The following is an 18,082-nucleotide window of genomic DNA, read 5'->3' on the forward strand; positions in this document are numbered from 1 at the left end:
CAAACAGAGTTGCTTGAGCACATTTGGAAGTCAACTTTAGTTTGGAATAAGGTGCTGTGGACTGATGAAACTTTTTTTTCTTGCTTAACATGGGATGGTGTGCATCGCAGAAAAACACATCATTCTCAGACAAACACCTGCTACCCACAATAAAACGTGGTGGTTCCATCATGCTGTGGGGCTGGGTGGCCAGTGCAGGTACTGGCAATCTTGTTAAAGTTTAAGGTCGCATGGATTCCGATCAGTATCAGCAGATACTTTCGAACAATGTTCCAGAATCAGTGCCTTTGTAGAATTTCAGCAGTGTTTAGGGTCGTTGTCTTGTTGAAGAATCCAGCCCCGGTGCAAAGTTGAAGTTGCACAGGGGCTGGATTCTTCAACAAGACAACGACCCTAAACACTGCTGAAATTCTACTGAGGCATTCATGGAGAGGAACAAGTACAGTGTTCTGGAATGGCCATCTCAGTCCCCATAACTGAATATTATTGAAAAGATGTGGTGTTCTTTAGGGCGGGCTGTACATGCTCGGAAACCATCAAACCTGACTGAACTGGAGGTGTTTTGTAAAGAAGAATGGTCATTAATACCTTCAACCAGAATCCAGAGCTTCATTGGCAGCTCTAGGAAGCATTTAGTGGCTGGTGTTTCTGCAAAAGGAGGATTTACTAAATATTGATGTGATTTTTCTGTAGCCGTGCCCAAATTTATGCACGTGCCTATTGTTTTAGGGAATTATTGCACACTTTCTGTAAATCTCATAAACTTCATTTCACTTCTCAAAAATTACTGTTTGTCTGCTAAAGTATATATATTTAACATATTTACTCGCACGGCCATATTAGCGAGGTCGGGGCGCGGTCGTCTTCATTTGTTTTCACCATACGCAAGTAGCCTTGTTCGAAAGTGACAACTATTGGAGTAATATGAACCACCGAAAGAATTTTGATATTTTGACATTAGAAGCAATATGGCTTCCACAACATCTTAAACTTCTGTTAAGAAAATTGTAATTTCTGTAATTAGAAAGCATCAGGTTCTCATCAAGAGACTTACAGTGGGGCAAATAAGTATTTAGTCAACCACCAGTTGTGCAAGTTCTCCGAGTTGAAAATATTAGAGGCATGTAATTGTCAACATGGGTAAACCTCAACCACGAGAGACCGAATGTGGACAAAAAACTGAAAATCACATTGTTTGATTTTTAAAGAATTTATTTCCAAATTAGCAAGATTTCTGGCTGTCAAAGAGGTCTAACTTCTAACGAGGTCTCCACTCGTTACCTGTATTAATAGAATCTGTTTTAACTCATTATCGGTATAAAAACACCTGTCCACAACCTCAGTCTCTCAAACTCCATTATGGCCAAGACCAAAGAGCTGTCGAAGGACACCAGAGACAAAATTGTAGACCTGCCCCAGGCTGGGAAGACTGAATCTGCAATAGGTAAAACGCTCGATGTAAAGAAATCAACTGTGGGAGCAATTATTAGAAAATGGAATGTAGCTCCATGCAAGATCTCACCCCGTGGCGTCAAAATGATAACAATAACAGTGAGCAAAAATCCCAGAACCGCACGGGGGGACCTAGTGAATGACCTACAGAGAGCTGGGACCACAGTAACAAAGGCTATCAGTTACACAATGCGCCGCCAAGGACTCAAATCGTACACTGCCAGACGTGTCCCCCTGCTGAAGCCAGTACACACCCAGGCCCATCTGCGGTTCGCTAGAGAACATTTGAATGATCCAGAAAAGGACTGGGAGAATGTTCTGGTCAGATGAAACAATAGAACTTTTTGGTAGAAACACAGGTTCTCGTGTTTGGAGGAGAAAGAATACTGAATTGCATCCGAAGAACACCGTACCCACTGAAGCATGGGTGTGGAAACATCATGCTTTGGTTCTGTTTTTCTGCAAAGGGACCAGGATGACTGATCTGTGTAAAGGAAAGAATGAATGGGGCCATGTATCGAGAGATTGAGTGAAAATCTCCTTCCATCAGCAAGGACATTGAAGATGAGATGTGGCTGGGTCTTTCAGCATGACAATGATCCCAAACACAGCCAGAGCAACAAAGGAGTGGCTTCGTAAGAAGCATTTCAAGGTCCTGGAGTGGCCCAGCCAGTCTCCAGATCTTAACCCCATAGAAAATCTGTGGAGGGAGTTGAAAGCCCGTGCATGGAGGAATCAGCCAAAATACCAGCAACAGTGTGTGAAAGCTTGTGAAAAGTTACAGAAAACGTTTGGCCTTCGTTATTGCCAACAAAGGGTGCATAAGTATTGAGATGAACTTTTGGTATTGACCAAATACCTATTTTCCACCATGATTTGCAAATACATTCTTTACAAATAAAACAATTTGATTTTCATTTTTTTTCTCCACATTCAGTCTTTGGTTGAGGTTTACCCATGTTGACAATTAAAGGCCTCTCTAATCTTTTCAAGTAGGATAACTTGCACAATTGGTGGTTGACTAAATACTTATTTGCCCCACTGTATTTCTAACTTAAAATATTGACCAGAATAATATGCATTTATTCATACAGTATCTCAGAAATACCACGTGTGATAATTTTTCTCAAGGTTTTCCCTTCAAAGTAACACATTTATACTCTCTATTATAACCATGAACATGGAGGTAAAAAATGGGAATCAGGGGGCGGCTTATACGTGATAAATTGTAAAATTCAACAAATTTAAGGCCATTTTTAGGGTGCTGCTTATATGCGAGTAAATACAGTAAATGAAATTGCTGATTCTAACAACCAATGATTTATAAAGGAAAATCTTGAAAATGATCAGGGGTGGCCAAACTTTTTTCATACGACTGTACATATGTTTTCCATTGAAGTGGGCAAGTGTTTTTTTTCCATTCTGTCCTTTTTTTCTTTTTTACAACAGTGCTGTCTTCCAGCCCTTTTTGGATTCTAGCTTTAAGCAGGTCTTCAAGATGAGAGATGTAAGTTCTTCTCCTTGTTTTACTTTCATAGGGGCCCTCACCTTTTGTTAATTATTCTTTTTGCTTTCTCCTTATCCAGTATCCCCATGAGGATGTTCGACGGGCCGCTTTCGAAGCTATGGGTCAATTCTGTCGTGCACAGCATAGAGTTTGGACTGAAAATCCCACTGACTTTAATCACCAAGGTATTTCTACCCCTAGCAAAAAGTGTGGAATCACCAGTCTTGGGTGAAAACTCGCTCAGACATTTTATTCTGTAGGAAAAAAAATCTCATATCACAAACAAAATACAATTCTAATGTCATTCCAAAGTCCAACATCTCGGTATTCAGGAACACTAATAGAAATGAAGAAAAAGAATTCGACGGTCAGTAAATTTTACTTTTATATAAGTGCAGGGGAATAAATATGGAGTCATTCAATGCTGAGGAAAAAAATATTGGAACCACTCCATTTTGAGTAGAAAATAAGGACACAACCCGTTCAGTTTCTTTTCCTTAATTGGGCACATGCCTTAGATTAGCTCTGTTCGTTAGTCAGAAGTTAAGCAGTGCGGTTATCACACCTTGGAGGGCTGCTCGACTAATTGGATTTCCAAGAATCATGGCTGCAACAAGAGAGATGTCTCTTGAGACCATAAATAGGATTTCATGTTTTGGGATCAAACTTCCAAAGAAAATATCATAATTTATTTATACTAAATGTATTTATACTAAATGGTTCAACATCGTACGCTTATTGAGAGCTTTCAATGTAACAAATTTGAGGAATCATGAATTCTCCAGGTTTAATGACTAAATGTGTGATTCAGGCCAAAAATAAACAAGTTAAATTCTTTCATTTTCCGAACTGCTATCCTCACCAGGGTTTAGGGCATGGGTCGGGAACCTTTTTGACGAAGAGAGCCACAAACAATTCATATTTTCCAATGTTATTCCTTGTGAGCCATACTACAAATTTAAAAGTCAAAATACATACATGTAAACAAGTGCCTTTTCATTTTTTTGTAATTTCACCACTTTTAAAGTGGAAAAAAATGAATATTTTTTAAAAGATTCTTATACTGTTGATGAGAGGATGTATTCCAGAAGAGTCTACTACAAAAAAAATGAAGATTAAAGCAGTTCAAGATGTAATATCTCAGTTCTGTCACCAGCAATTTCCATATTTTAGCTCACAGGTTAGCAAAGAGCCAGATGCACCCATCAAAAGAGCCACATGTGGCTCCCGAGCCATAGGTTCCCTACCCCTGGTTTAGGGGGTGCTGTTGCCTATCCCAGCCAACTATAGGCATCAGGCGGGGGGAACACGGAATCAGTGGCCAGCCGATCGCAGGCCACAAGGAGACGACAACCATTCACACTCATACCTGCAGAAAACCCACGCAAGCCGAGGGAGAACATACAAACTCCACACAGTGAGGAACCTCGACCCCAGAATTATGAGGCCGATTCGCTAACCACTCTTCCTCACCACGTTAGATCTTGTTTAAAATATAATTCTCTCACGAAAAGCCCATTAAAGTACACAACAGTAAACATGTAAAGTCTTTGTTCCAAACCAACAATGTTAATCTGGAGCGTTCAGCCCAATCCCCAGGGGACAAAAGAAATTTCTGAAGCAAGACGGAGAAACGTAAATGAGTTGTCTCTTTTCAAGTGGAAATACTTATCATTTTGAATAACACTCAAGTATACCTTCTGTATATTTTTGAGTGCTGAAAAAGAAAGCATCAACAACTGAAAGGTGCCACAAGTTCAAAGATGTGAAACAGTAAAAAAACTGGCCATGTAACAAACTATCATTTTATTGATTCATAAGATTGGTAAATGTTAGAAATGTTTTTTTTAACATTTTTTTTATATGTATAAAGTATTTTTGATCATTTGTGCTCTTGTTTCTACTTTAGATTCATTGACTGTTTTTGCTTTTTGTCTTGTTGCTTTTAATGTAAAGAACATTGAATTACTACCTTGTTCTGAAATATGGGTTAAACTAAGGTATTTGCCTTTCCTTGGCTAAAAGTGTTATCTTCTTTCTCCCCTTGGTAGCCTTACTGAAGATGCTGGATGTGGTACTTCCCAGCTTTCTGGAGACGGTGCGCATTGAGCCAGAACGCCAGGTTGTGATGGGGATCCTGGAAACTATGAACACTGTCATTAAGTCCTGCAAGGAGGATGTTTTCAAGGTTCCCACTCGCCTGAAGGAGATCAGTAACACCATCCGTGATGTTTTAAAGAAAAAGGTAAAAGAGAGACAATGACTGACTGATAAAATTGTCAAATGGTGTTGTCGCTTAAGTTGTTGCACTGCAATACTTTATTTTTCTTGCAGACTGAATGTCAGGACTGTGATGATGGTGACGATGATGACCAACAGGTTGGCACAAGTACTACTGCTGTTATATTTCGTTTGGAAATGTTCAGGTTAAGTTTTTAGCCTCATCAGAATATGCCTGATCAGATAACAGTTCTCAAGGTAGTTGCTCAATAACTGTATTCCTGATGTGACGTAGAAATGCATTTGAATTTGACTGGTTAGATGTTTGGCTTGGTGACATATTACACAGGCATTACACTTTTATAGCCCTGCAAATGACAATGTTCTTTTTGTTTTTCAAATCTCTCAATATAAAATGCTAGATGCTTATCAAATTGTACTTACATGGAGGGCCAGTTTTAGCTATAGACAATGTGGGCGACACTTAAGAATGCAATCTATTTGAAGCCACAGGGAAAACCTCCAAGATTTTTATTTTCAATTACCGCATTTTATTACAGTATTGTCCGCACTGTAAGGCGCCCCAAAAAGCCTTCAAATTTCTCAGAAGATGACAGTGAGCCATATAATCCAGTGAGTGCCCTTATATGTGGATCAATAGCCAATGCCACGCTGCACATCAGGGTTGCCACACCAAAATGGCAGTCTCCAACCCAATCACACCGTAATTATAACCCACCCAGTTGGATGGATTCCGGCCAATTTGTCAACATTGCTGCACCTATTAGCATTCGTTGTTTTTCGACCTTGTATCTACAACGCCGCGTGCTCGTTTTCTGTTCTTGGGGTTAATCAGACCTGCCAACCTACGTCGACCCCATTTCAGGAGTGTATATATATATATATATATATATATATATATATATATATATATATATACCGTATTTTCACGACTATTCGGCGCATCGTATTTTTAGTCGCAGTGTCAGTAACGAGTGCTATTTCTGTATTTTAAAAACACAAAGCACGCACCGTTTTTTTTGACGCATATATATTATATATGGATTAACATCGAAACGCAATAGCGCTGGCTACCGGAAGCAGCCTATTTCCGGGTTCCGGTGCGCAGTGACTGCTGGGAAATATAGTTCTTACACGCTACACCCACACGCTAAAAACACGTTTTTAAAAAGGCAACGGAAGCAAAACTAAGTTCGGTTGTACTTTATTTAGACATTTTACAACTTACTCACGTCATCACCCACAAATCCATCAAAGTCCTCATTTTCTGTGTCCGAATTAAACAATTGCCCAAATGAGTCTTCCAAAATGCCGGGTCCAGCAATTGTAGTTCTCAAGCCTCCGGGAATGACTGCAAGCTCCGAGTTAATAACTTTAATATACATGTAGTTTGCAGTCTACCTTTGAATGCTCCGTTGACGCCAACATCCCAACATCTAGCGGCAGGATTTCTTTTGTAAATACAGCCGAAATGATCATACTGTGTGTATTGAAGAACTGGGTGTATTGAAGAACTGGGTGTATTAAGAACTCGATATCCCAGCAGTCACTGCGCAGCACTTTATCTACGGGAAATAGTAGAGTCTGGGGCTGCTTGGCGTATAGTTGTTTGTGTATATATATATATATATATATATATATATATATATATATATATATATATATATATATATATATATATATATATATATATATATATATATATATATATATAGATCTATATATATATATTATATATATATATATAATATATATATATAGATCTATATATATCTATATCTATATATATATTTCACAGTCTAGCTTTGAATGCTCTGTTGACGCCAACATCTAGCGGCAGGATTTCTTTTGTAAATATAGCCGAAATGACGACGAGCACCAAATTGGTGTGCTCGCGCGACGTCATACTGGGTGTATTGAAGAACTGGGTGTATTAAGAACTCGATATCCCAGCAGTCACTGCGCAGCACTTTATCTACGGGAAATAGTAGAGTCTGGGGCTGCTTGGCGTATAGTTGTGTGTGTCTGTGTGTGTATATATATATCTCAGTCTAGCTTTGAATGCTCTGTTGACACCGACATCTAGCGGCAGCATTTCTTTTGTAAATATAGCCGAAATGACGGCGAGCACCAAATTAGTGTGCTCGCGCGACGTCATACTGGGTGTATTGAAGAACTGGGTGTATTAAGAACTTGATATCCCAGCAGTCACTGCGCAGTACTTTATCTACGGGAAATAGTAGAGTCGGGGGCTGCTTGCCGTAGTTGTCCTATCGACTGATTTATTTGATTTTATCGTGATAACAATTTTAGTATTGGTCCATATATAAAGCGCACTGGATTATAAGGCGCCCTGTCTATTTTGGAGAAAATTTTAGACTTTTATGTGCACCTTATAGTCGTGAAAATACGGTATATATACATATACACATACACATATACACACACACATATACACATATATACACACACATATATATCTATATACATATCTCTCTCTCTCTCTCTCTCTCTCTCTCTCTCTCTATATATATATATATATATATATATATATATATATATATATATATATATATATATATATATATACATTGGATTGGATAACTTTATTCATCCCGTATTCGGGAAATTTCATTTGTCACAGTACCAAGAGGGTAAGAATGCAGATACAGGAAAGGCATAGTTACAAGTTAGACAATACAGACGCAAAGGCCGCAGAACAACAAAGCAAAAAGTGCAAAGCAAAGTATATGGGATCATTAAGAATCATTAAATCAAATCATTAGGACAGAAAAGCAGCAAAAACACAAAATGAGCAAGAGTGGACAGAGCTACCGCTACCGGCTGCCACTTGAGCGGCGCCATTTTGGTTGCAGTAGCAAAAACGGATACAGACTCAAGAAAAAGACATTGTAGAGTTGGATAAAACTGGAACCACACACAGGAAGTCTTCCGCAAGATGGGGAACTTCTGCAGACTGACCGAGGTTGAAAATATGCAGAGTCACTTCCAAGCTTATCTGCACAGTTCCTCAGTAGTCTGGAGCTGAAGAATCAACAGTAGCAGAGTAGAACCCCTCGACTCCGTTTCCGGCCTGGTAAGCGCCGACAGCTCTTCCATCTTATCCCATAATGGAATGGTTGGTCTGAAGCGTCGCTTCTTCTCCCGGCACTTTTGTCCAGCTCCGAATTTTTAGCGGCATTGAGGTGTTGCTCCTTCTGCTGCGTATTGTTCACAGCTAGTCCCATGTGTATGACAGTGTAGGCATGGCTGAATGGTTCCAAAAAAGAGGAAGCAGAAAGAAAGAAACCAGGCTAACAGAACAAAGAAAGTTGTAAAACATGGAACTAAAAAGTATAAAGTGCAAAGTAAAGTAAAAAGGAATGTATTAAGAAATATTAAAATGTAATTTGAAAAAAGATAGAAAGGCTGTAAGACACAAAAAACAAATAAGAGTGGACAGAGCTACTGCCACTGGCTGCCGCGTGATGGCGCCATCTTGGGAAAAAAATATATATATACAGTTGTAGTCAAAAGTTTACATACACTTGTGAAGAACGAAATGTCATGGCTCTCTTTGAGTTTCCAGTTATTTCTACAACTCTGATTTTTCTCTGATAGTGATTGGAACAGATACTTCTTTCTCACAAAAAGCCTTCATGAAGTTTGGTTCTTTTATTACTTTATTATGGGTCAACAGAAAAAGTGATCAAATCTGCTGGGTCAAAAATATACATACAGCAACACGAATTAGCAATTTTGGTGACTTAGAAAGTTGTGCCAGTGAAATGAGCTTCATAGCATGGCCTCTTAACTTCTTGTGAGTGATTGAGTGACTACAGCTGGTGACTTCTGAGGCCATTTAAATAGGGCTCATTGGATGCAAACGCCCACATGGGAAAGTCAAAGGAACTCATCATGGATCTGAAAAAGTGAATCCTTGACTTGAATAAGTCAGGAAAGTCACTTGGAGCCATTTCAAAGCAGTTGCAGGTCCCAAGAGCAACAGTGCAAACAATTGTAAGTATAAAGTGCATGGCACTGTTTTGTCACTGCCACGATCAGGAAGATAATGCAAGCTATCACCTGCTTCTGAGAGAGAAAATTGGTCAGGAGGGTGAAGATTCAACCGAGAATCACCAAAAAGCAGATCTGCCAAGAATTAGAAGCTGCTGGAACACAGGTGTCCGTGTCCACAGTCAAGCGTGTTTTGCATCTCCAGGGACTGAGAGGCTGCTGTGCAAGAAGGAAGCCCTTGCTCCAAAAGCGGCACCGTAGGGCTCGATTGAAGTTTGCTGCTGATCACATGGAGAAGGATAAGACCTTCTGGAGGAAAGTTCTGTGGTCAGACGAAACAAAAATCAAGCTGTTTGGCCACAATGCCCAGCAATATGTTTGGAGGAGAAAAGGTGTGGCCTTTAACCCCAAGTACACCATGCCTACTGTCAAGCACGGTGGTGGTAGTATTATGCTGTGGGGCTGTTTTGCTGCCAATGGAACTAGTTCCTTACCGAGAGTAAATGGGATAATGAAGAAGGATTATCTTCAAATTCTTCAAGATAACCTAAAGTCATCAGCCCGAAGATTGGGTCTTGGGCGCAGTTGGGTGTTCCAACAGGACAATGACCCTAAACACACATCAAAAGAGGTCATGGAATGGCTAAATCAGGAAGGTTTTCGAATTCCCAAAGTCCTGACTTAAACCCCATTGAGAACTTGTGGACAATGCTGAAGAAACAAGTCCATGTCAGAAAGCCATCCAATTTAACTGAACTGCACCAATTCTGTAGAGAGTGGTCAAAGATTCAACCAGAAGCTTGCCAGAAGCTTGTGGATGGCTACCAAAAGCACCTAATTGAAGTGAAAATGGCCAAGGGACATGTTACCAAATATTAGCGCTGCTGTATGTATATTTTTGACCCAGCAGATTTGATCACTTTTTTCCCTCTTCACCCATAATAAAGTCATAAAATATCAATCAAAAGTCTTTATTGTCATCATACACAGCTGCGTATAACGAAATTGGTGGTGCTACTCCACAAAGTGCGTTTTCCCAGTTAAAAAAAATCCTTAAATAGTAATATAAAAGTATAAAAAGTCACATCCCGGCTATTGCACAGTCTAAGATATTGCACATTGTTATTGCACACCCCGAAGTTATTGCACAGAAGGGATTGTGTGTCGTGCTAACGCAAGTTCAGAGTCCTGATGGCTGTGGGAAAAAACTCCTTAAGTCTATTTGTCCGTGCTTTGTGAGACCTGTAGCGTCTGCCAAAGGGCAGCAGCTGGAACAGGTTGTGACCAGGGTGGTATTGGTCCCTGACAATGTTCCTGGCTCTGCTGAGGTAGCGAGGGCTGGCAATGTCATCCAGTGAGGGCAGAGAGCAGCCGATGATCTTCTGGGCAGTGTTTATCACTCTGCATGGCCTTTCTGTCTGCTGCCATACTTCCAGCGTACCACACTGTAATGCAGTATGCCAGGATGCTCTCCACAGTGGCTCTATAGAAGGTTACCAGAAGCTGAGTGTCCAAGTTGTTCCTCCTGAGTACCCTCAGGAAATGGAGTCGTTTCTGGACCTTCTTCACCACTGCCGTGGTGTTTGTAGACCAGGAGAGCTTGTCCGTGATGTGGAACCCCAGAAATTTGAAGGACTGGACCCTGTCTACGCATACTCCATTTATGAGGAGTGGGGCCAGATTTGTGCTGCGTTTGCGAAAGTCCTATATTATTTCTTTAGTTTTTGTGGTTTTAAGTGTGAGATTGTTCACCAAACACCACGAAGACAGTTTGTTGACCTCATCTCTGTAAACGGACTCATCCCCCCTGAGATGAGTCCGACCACAGTGGTGTCATCGGCAAATTTGATGATGGAGTTAGACTGGTGGGTCGGTGTACATTCGTATGTGTACAGGGAGTACAGAAGAGGACTCAGTACACAGCCTTGAGGGGAGCCAGTGCTCAGTGTAATGGAGGAAGAGAGGTGGGGACCAAGTCTAACAGTTTGTGGACGGTTGGTTAAGAAGTTCTTAATTCAGTAGCAGATAAAAGAGGATAGTCCAAGGTGGGAGAGTTTGTCAGCCAGAATGTCTGGTATTATAGTGTTGAAGGCTGAACTATAGTCAATGAAAAGCATCCTCGCATAGGTCCCATGGTGCTCCAGGTGGTTCAGTGCTGTGTGTAGAGCTACGGCGATGGTGTCCTCAGTGGACCTATTTGCTCTATAAGCAAACTGGTGAGGGTCAACTGAGGGAGGGATTGTATCCCTGATGTGGCGGGCGACCAACTTTTCCAAGCACGTCATGATCACGGGCGTAAGTGCAACAGGCCTATAATCATTGAGGCTGTCAATGGTTGGCTTTTTAGGGACAGGGATAATGGTGGGAGATTTCAGGCAGGATGGGATGATGGATTGTTGCAGGGAACATTTGAAGATCTTTGTGAAAACACCAGTCAGCTGGTCAGCACAGTCTTTGAGCGCCTTCCCAGGTACTCCTTCAGGGCCAGCAACCTTCCTGGTGTTCACAGTCCGCACTACTTGTCTCACTTCATGTTCCTGAAGCTCCAGTGCACTGCTGCAGGGTGGTGGTGGATGTGTTGAGACTGGGTCTGATTTGTCAGTCTCAAAGCAGGCAAAAAAAAACGGTTCAGTTCCTCTGCTACTGCGGCATCTGCGTTAACAGACATTATTGTCATTGTAATTGATATTATGTCGTATTCCCTGCCACATCTGGTTTGGGTTATTTCCTGTGAAGTGCTCATCAATTTTCCTTGTATATTCTGCCTTGGCCTTTTTAATGCCTCTCTTCAGCTCTGCTCTGGCAGCGCTGTATTGTACCTTGTCCCCTGACCTGAAGGCGGTGTTACGGCATTTGATGAAGGCATGTGTCTCACTGGTCATCCAGGGTTTTTGGTTAGGAAAAATCCGTATCCGTTTATTTACAGTTTTTGATGTAAGAAAGTACAGTGTAGTCCTGGAGGTTGTGGTGTTCAAAAAGTTACCAAATGGTGCGGGAAAAACAGTCCTGCAGCTGAGAAAGGGCGCCCCCACGCCATGTTTTTATTATCTTGGGGTGTATGAGGGGGTGAGGGACAGGCAGAGATGGTCGGATCCAGCAAGGTGAGGGAGGGGTGTGGCTCTATAAGCATGTTTGATATTAGAATAAACATGGTCTAGAGTTTTATCTCCTCTGTTGTGAAACTTCACGTACTGGATAAACTTAGGCAGAACAGTCTTTAAACATGCTTTGTTGAAATCACCAGCGACAATAAAGACTCCATCAGGGTGGTCAAGCTGCTGTTTGTTTACAGCCGCTAGCAAGAGGCTAAGTGCCGTGCTAATGTTAGCATCCGGTGGGATGTAAACAGCCATTACAATGACAATCGTTAGCTCTCTAGGTAGATAGAAGGGCCTGCACCGTACTGCCAAGAGCTCTAAATCCGGGGAACAGAGTGTTAATGATCTTACTGTTGCAGCACCATTCATTGTGTATGTACACGCAAAGTACTCGCATATAAGCCGCACCCTGAAAGTTGCCTTAAAATTTTTGAATTTTACAACTTATCGCGTATACGCCACCCCCCTGATTCCCAATTTTAACCTCCATATTCCTGGTTTTAATAGGGAGTACAAATGTGTTACTTTGAAGGGAAAATCTTAAGAAAAATCATTGCAAGTGGTATTTCTGAGATACTGTATGAATCAAAAGTGCATTATTAGGGTCAATATTATAAGGAAGTCACCTTAGTATTGAGTATTTTCCACACCACATTATAAGGCGCACCTTCAATGAATGACATATTTTAAAACTTTTTCCAAATATAAGGCGCACCGCATTATAACGTGACCAGACGTTTGGTCGCCGGAATTTTGGTCACCGGACGTTTGGTCCTGGACGTTTGGTCGCCCTGACCCAAACAACCGGCGACCAAACGTCCGGTGACCAAAAGTCCGGCGACAAAACAAGGTAAAACAACACGGTCTACGCATCAATAAAAGCCAACACTGGCCCTGAGCAGTTTCACTGAGCGGACATGAGTGTATGAGAGTTTGTATGTACATGAGTTGTCCCCTTAGGAAGGGACGTCAGTCAGGGTCTTAACAAGTTCTCCAACAAAACACAATAAAAGTACGGGAAATTTGGAGCTTTTCTTTAGCCTAATAATTAATAGGGCATTAAGTATGACTAAATAATAATTCGCAGTTTGAATTTAGGGAATTTGAGCAACAATTTTAAATGGTAATTATCATTAACCTTCCGGGCGACCAAACGTCCGGCGACCAAAATTCTGGGGACCAAACAGCCGAGTACCGCATTATAAGGCGCTACAGTAGAGGCTGGAGTTACCGTATTTTCACGACTATATGGCACATCATATTTTAAGCCGCAGTGTCAGTAACGAGTGCTATTTCTGTATTTTACACACACAAAGGACGCACCGTTTTTATAGACGCAGCCAGGCATGGCAAAACATAAACCAGCTTAAACATACACGCAAAAAACACATTTTTAAAAAGGCAATGGAAGCAAAACTGAGTTCGGTTGTACTTTATTTAGCCATTTTACAATGTACTCGCGTCGTCATCACCCACAAATACATCAAAGTCCTCTTTCTGTGTCCGAATTGAACAATTGTCCAAATGAGTCATATATATATATATATATATATATATATATATATATATATATATATATATATATATATATATATATATATATATATATATATACACATACATATATATATATATAAATATAGTTCGCAGTCTATCTTTGAATGCTCTGTTGACGCCAACATCTAGCGGCAGGATTTCTTTTGTTAATCCAGTCGGAATGACGGCGAGCACCAAATTAGTATGCTCGCCGTCATACTGGGTGTATTGACAAAAGAACTATATATCACAGAAGTCACTGCGCAGTACTTTTTCTAGGGGAAAAATAGTAGAGTCGGGGGCTGCTTGCCGTAGTTGTGAGAGCTGTAGAGGATGGTGTACCCTATCGACTGATTTATTTTATTTTATCGTGATAACAATTTTAGTATTGGTCCATATATAAAGCGCACTGGATTATAAGGCGCCCTGTCTATTTTGGAGAAAAATTAAGACTTAAGTGCGCCTTATAGTCGTGAGAATACGGTACGTTAATATGCATCCATTAGACGGTGCTGCGCTAAAGGGAATGTCAACAAAACGGTCAGATAGGTCAGTCAAACTTTTAATAAAGTTTGACTGACTTATCTGACTGTTTTGTTGACATTCCCTTTTCCTCCATTCAGTAAACACGTAAAAAACATTCTGATGATGTTACGGTACATTAATGTTAGTGCAATCACAATATAGTAACACTCGTAATAGTAACACATGCGTGCTTTCACGAACACAATGAGGCACTATAACATTCAGGAGTTGACATCCTTATTCACTGTATGACCAACCTTGTTCAACTGTAAACACAAAAGAAACACGTAAAGCTCACTTTATCAGTTCATTCTTCATCTATGATTCCCTCAAATTCTTCGTCTTCAGTGTCCGAATTGAACAGCTGGGCGAGTGGGGCAACCATCACCCAAGTTTAACAAGGTTTAGACGCGAGCGCCCTAGGTAAGATGGCTGCCCGGGACCTACCTAAGATGGTTGTGCCCCGAGCTAGCAGTGACGGGAACGTGATTTTTTTCACATTTTATGCAAGATACGTACATTTTTTTTCTTGAATTTCATTCATAGACGTCTAAATTTTGTTTAGCATTTTATCTGTTTAGCGTTTTCTACTTAGAAATCAATGACCCTATCGACCGCATTGTCTTACCTCTTTCGTCACTGCGTCATGACGTCACATCGTAATGGCGGCGCCAAGTTGCAGGTTTGTGCATGTCTGTTTTTATGTGCACATAAGCTGTACCCTCGATGACCTTATCGGCATTCGCTCGCGTCATTACGTCACGGCACACACATCGGCACCATCTTGTCGTGGCGTCATCGTGTCACAGCGCCGCAGTTTTTACGTACGTATGAATTTCATTCATAGACGTCAAAATAAATTTTGTTAAGCGTTTGATCTGTTTATCCTTTCTCTATTTTGTAATAAATGAAAGTATCAGCCGAATTCGCTTGCGTCGTGATGTCATGCGGCGACGCAACGGCGCCATTTTGTCGTGACGTCATCGTGTCAGTGCGGTCAATTAGCAGTTTTTTTGCATGTTGTGTTTTTGTTGCGCATATAAGCCGTACCCTCGTTTCAGCCATAATTTTTTTTGTCCGACAAAAGCGGCTTATATGCGAGTAAATACGGTAAATACCAATCCACTGTAGACTAAGAGGAACAATGTTGATTGTTTTGTGCATGAGGGTCTTCTGATTCAGAATTGGTTTCTAGCTCGCACAGTTGAAAAATACACAGCTGTGTTAACATGGGAAAAATCTAAACTCTGATATAAATGCGTCTTTGTCTGTGTGTATGTGTGTATCTGTCTGTGTGTGTGTCTGTTCGATCCTTATGGACTCTGAAACGGCTGAACCGATTTTCATGAAAATTCAGTTATACTTTAAGCATTTGAGTGTCATAGGCTAGGTTTTGTGTCAAAGTACCCCAATAATTATCGATAATAAAAAAAAAGGGTTTTCAAAATATTGTCAGATTCACAACAAATTCGACACGTTTGTGAGTTCCCGTCACAAGTGTTAATCCAGAGTTTCAAGAACATGGGTCTATTAACAGCAAAGAAAATCGATAAAATAAAATAAAAACAAACCTGTTTCAACTATGACTAAACTTCCAATTTGACCTCCATGGACTTTTGGGCGAAGCCGCTCAATGTTTAATTTCACTGTTCAGTCCCCAAAAGCAAACATAAAATGCATCTTTGTGTGTGTGTGTGGGCGTGTGCGCGTATCTGCGTGTCTATTCGTTCCCTTTGGACTTTAAAATGGCTAAGCCAATTTATCTGAATATTTACAGTTACGCTTTGAATGTCTGTGGATGTCATAAAATAGGTTTTGTATCTACATTTTTCCGACAACTACACTTGAAAAAAAAAAACCTTTTTGACAGCGACAATTTGACAATCAATAACACTTCAAACCGGTATTTCCCGAAAACACTGTCAGCGTGCAGTGAAGCAGAAGGACGAATTGGGGCGAAACTTAGCGGAGTCTTTGACCCCACGTTCAAACTATTCATTGGCACACCATGCATACAAAGAAAAAAAACACGAGCAACAACCACCTCGGTTGGATCTCGACTTCAAAAACCAACATCCCTAATTCACCCTAACCTCCAGCCTTACAACACGGGGTGCGCAGAGGTACTAAGGTTAGTGTGCAGTGAATAGGAAGTGCACTTCCCATTAAAACATACTCCACACGAAAACCGCACGAGGCCACGCTATGCGCACATTGGAAAATTTGAACAGTATTGATTGCGTCTTACGCACCTGCTTTGAGCCCACGCTATCTATGTGCACGTTGGGAAATTTGAACAGTATTGAGTGGTGTCTTACGCACCTGCTTTGACCCCACACGAGCACTATTCCCAAGCCTTACCCAACGCTAGGCTCTTCTGCTTGTGGTAAATAAAATAAAATCTACACAGTATCACATTGCGGTAGTGTGATTGACAACTGGCACAGGATGGGTGTGGTTTGAGCAAAGTTAAATGACATGCCTACAGTGTCTGAGACCGGACAGGGCCACCCTTATTTTCTCCTTTTTTTAAAACCTTACTACATATACTCAATATTTTATCTGTTCGAACTTAGCAGGCGTTTTGACAAATAGTCGTACTTTTGGCCAATCACACATTGATTTTAATTTGGACTGAACAGTCCCTTTAAGTGTTGTTTTGTTACATACAGGCAGAGTATGATGCCATCCTCCAAGAGTACGCGGGTGAAGGGATTCCCCTCCTTGCCGCTTCTGTTCCTGCGGAGAAATGTGCGCCTTTCCTCAATGAACTACTGCCTCTCATCCTCAACAAATCTGTGAGTTTACACTTGCTGACCAAAAAAGGCAAAATGTACCATATTTTCACACCTATAGGACGAACTGCCCGAAAGAGCGCCGTCTTAGTTGCTGTTATAGGTTCAGTTTTTTGCCAATAAATAAGGTTCTTTTGCCCAAAAGGCACTAGCATGACACTATGTTAGCGTATGTTACGCTAGTGTATGTTGTGCTAGCGTATGTTATGTTAGTGTATGTTGTGCTATCGTATGTTATATAACCAGTATAAAAAGGATTCGTGTTATGTTAGTGTATGTATATAAAAGGATTCGAGAGGATTGTCGATTTCAATTCTTTTCTTATTAGGTTACAAAGTTTGATCTGAGTTATCATTTTTATTCAATGTTTTTGAGCACAACCTGTTCTACTGCAGTGTATTTATTGGCTCATCTTGTTAGGTTCACCAATAGGCATTCCCAAATGCACGCACAAATAAGAGACAGGACAATCCTCTGGGTTTTCTTGCAAGAGAGAATCGAACCGACTCTCCTTCGTCCAGGTCCATTCTGGCATTACACGCATATTTTCCCTGTTTATTAGCTTCAAGGACCCTAGTTACAATCGACGTCTCAGCTCTCAAAGGATGGGTGGGAAAATAGGAGTGAGAAGTTAATAGAAGTTTTAGCTCTCAAAACAAATGAAGGTCATGTTGAGCCGAAGGTTCTTCTCCGCATTCCAGCAGTCTAAGATGATTCGATCTACCTGTTGTTTGGTCTAACTAAGGAGCAAAGTATTTACATCCGTTGCAAGCAGATATACTAAAATGACTTTTCTAATGTTAATAAGCTAAGTAAAGCAAAGCGTTCTTCATCACGACCAAATGTATAATAATGTAAGACTAATAAGCTAAGTAAAGCAAAGCGTTCTTCATTGCGAGCAAATATATATA

The 18,082-nt window shown here is 40.7% G+C and overlaps 1 protein-coding gene across 2 annotated transcripts in view; it reads left to right on the forward strand.

Annotated features, from left to right (window-relative positions):
* Positions 1–18,082, forward strand: part of ipo4 (importin 4) — an 81,299-nt gene that overhangs the window by 41,208 nt on the left and 22,009 nt on the right. For both annotated transcript variants that reach the window (XM_077624185.1, XM_077624186.1), the window contains 5 exons: positions 2,902–2,959; positions 3,039–3,144; positions 5,011–5,204; positions 5,294–5,338; positions 17,049–17,174. In XM_077624185.1, the coding sequence (XP_077480311.1) occupies positions 2,902–2,959; positions 3,039–3,144; positions 5,011–5,204; positions 5,294–5,338; positions 17,049–17,174 (529 nt within the window). The remainder of the gene's footprint in view (positions 1–2,901; positions 2,960–3,038; positions 3,145–5,010; positions 5,205–5,293; positions 5,339–17,048; positions 17,175–18,082) is intronic.

Source organism: Stigmatopora argus, chromosome 17 (assembly GCF_051989625.1).
Source record: "Stigmatopora argus isolate UIUO_Sarg chromosome 17, RoL_Sarg_1.0, whole genome shotgun sequence".
Taxonomy (NCBI): domain Eukaryota; kingdom Metazoa; phylum Chordata; class Actinopteri; order Syngnathiformes; family Syngnathidae; genus Stigmatopora; species Stigmatopora argus.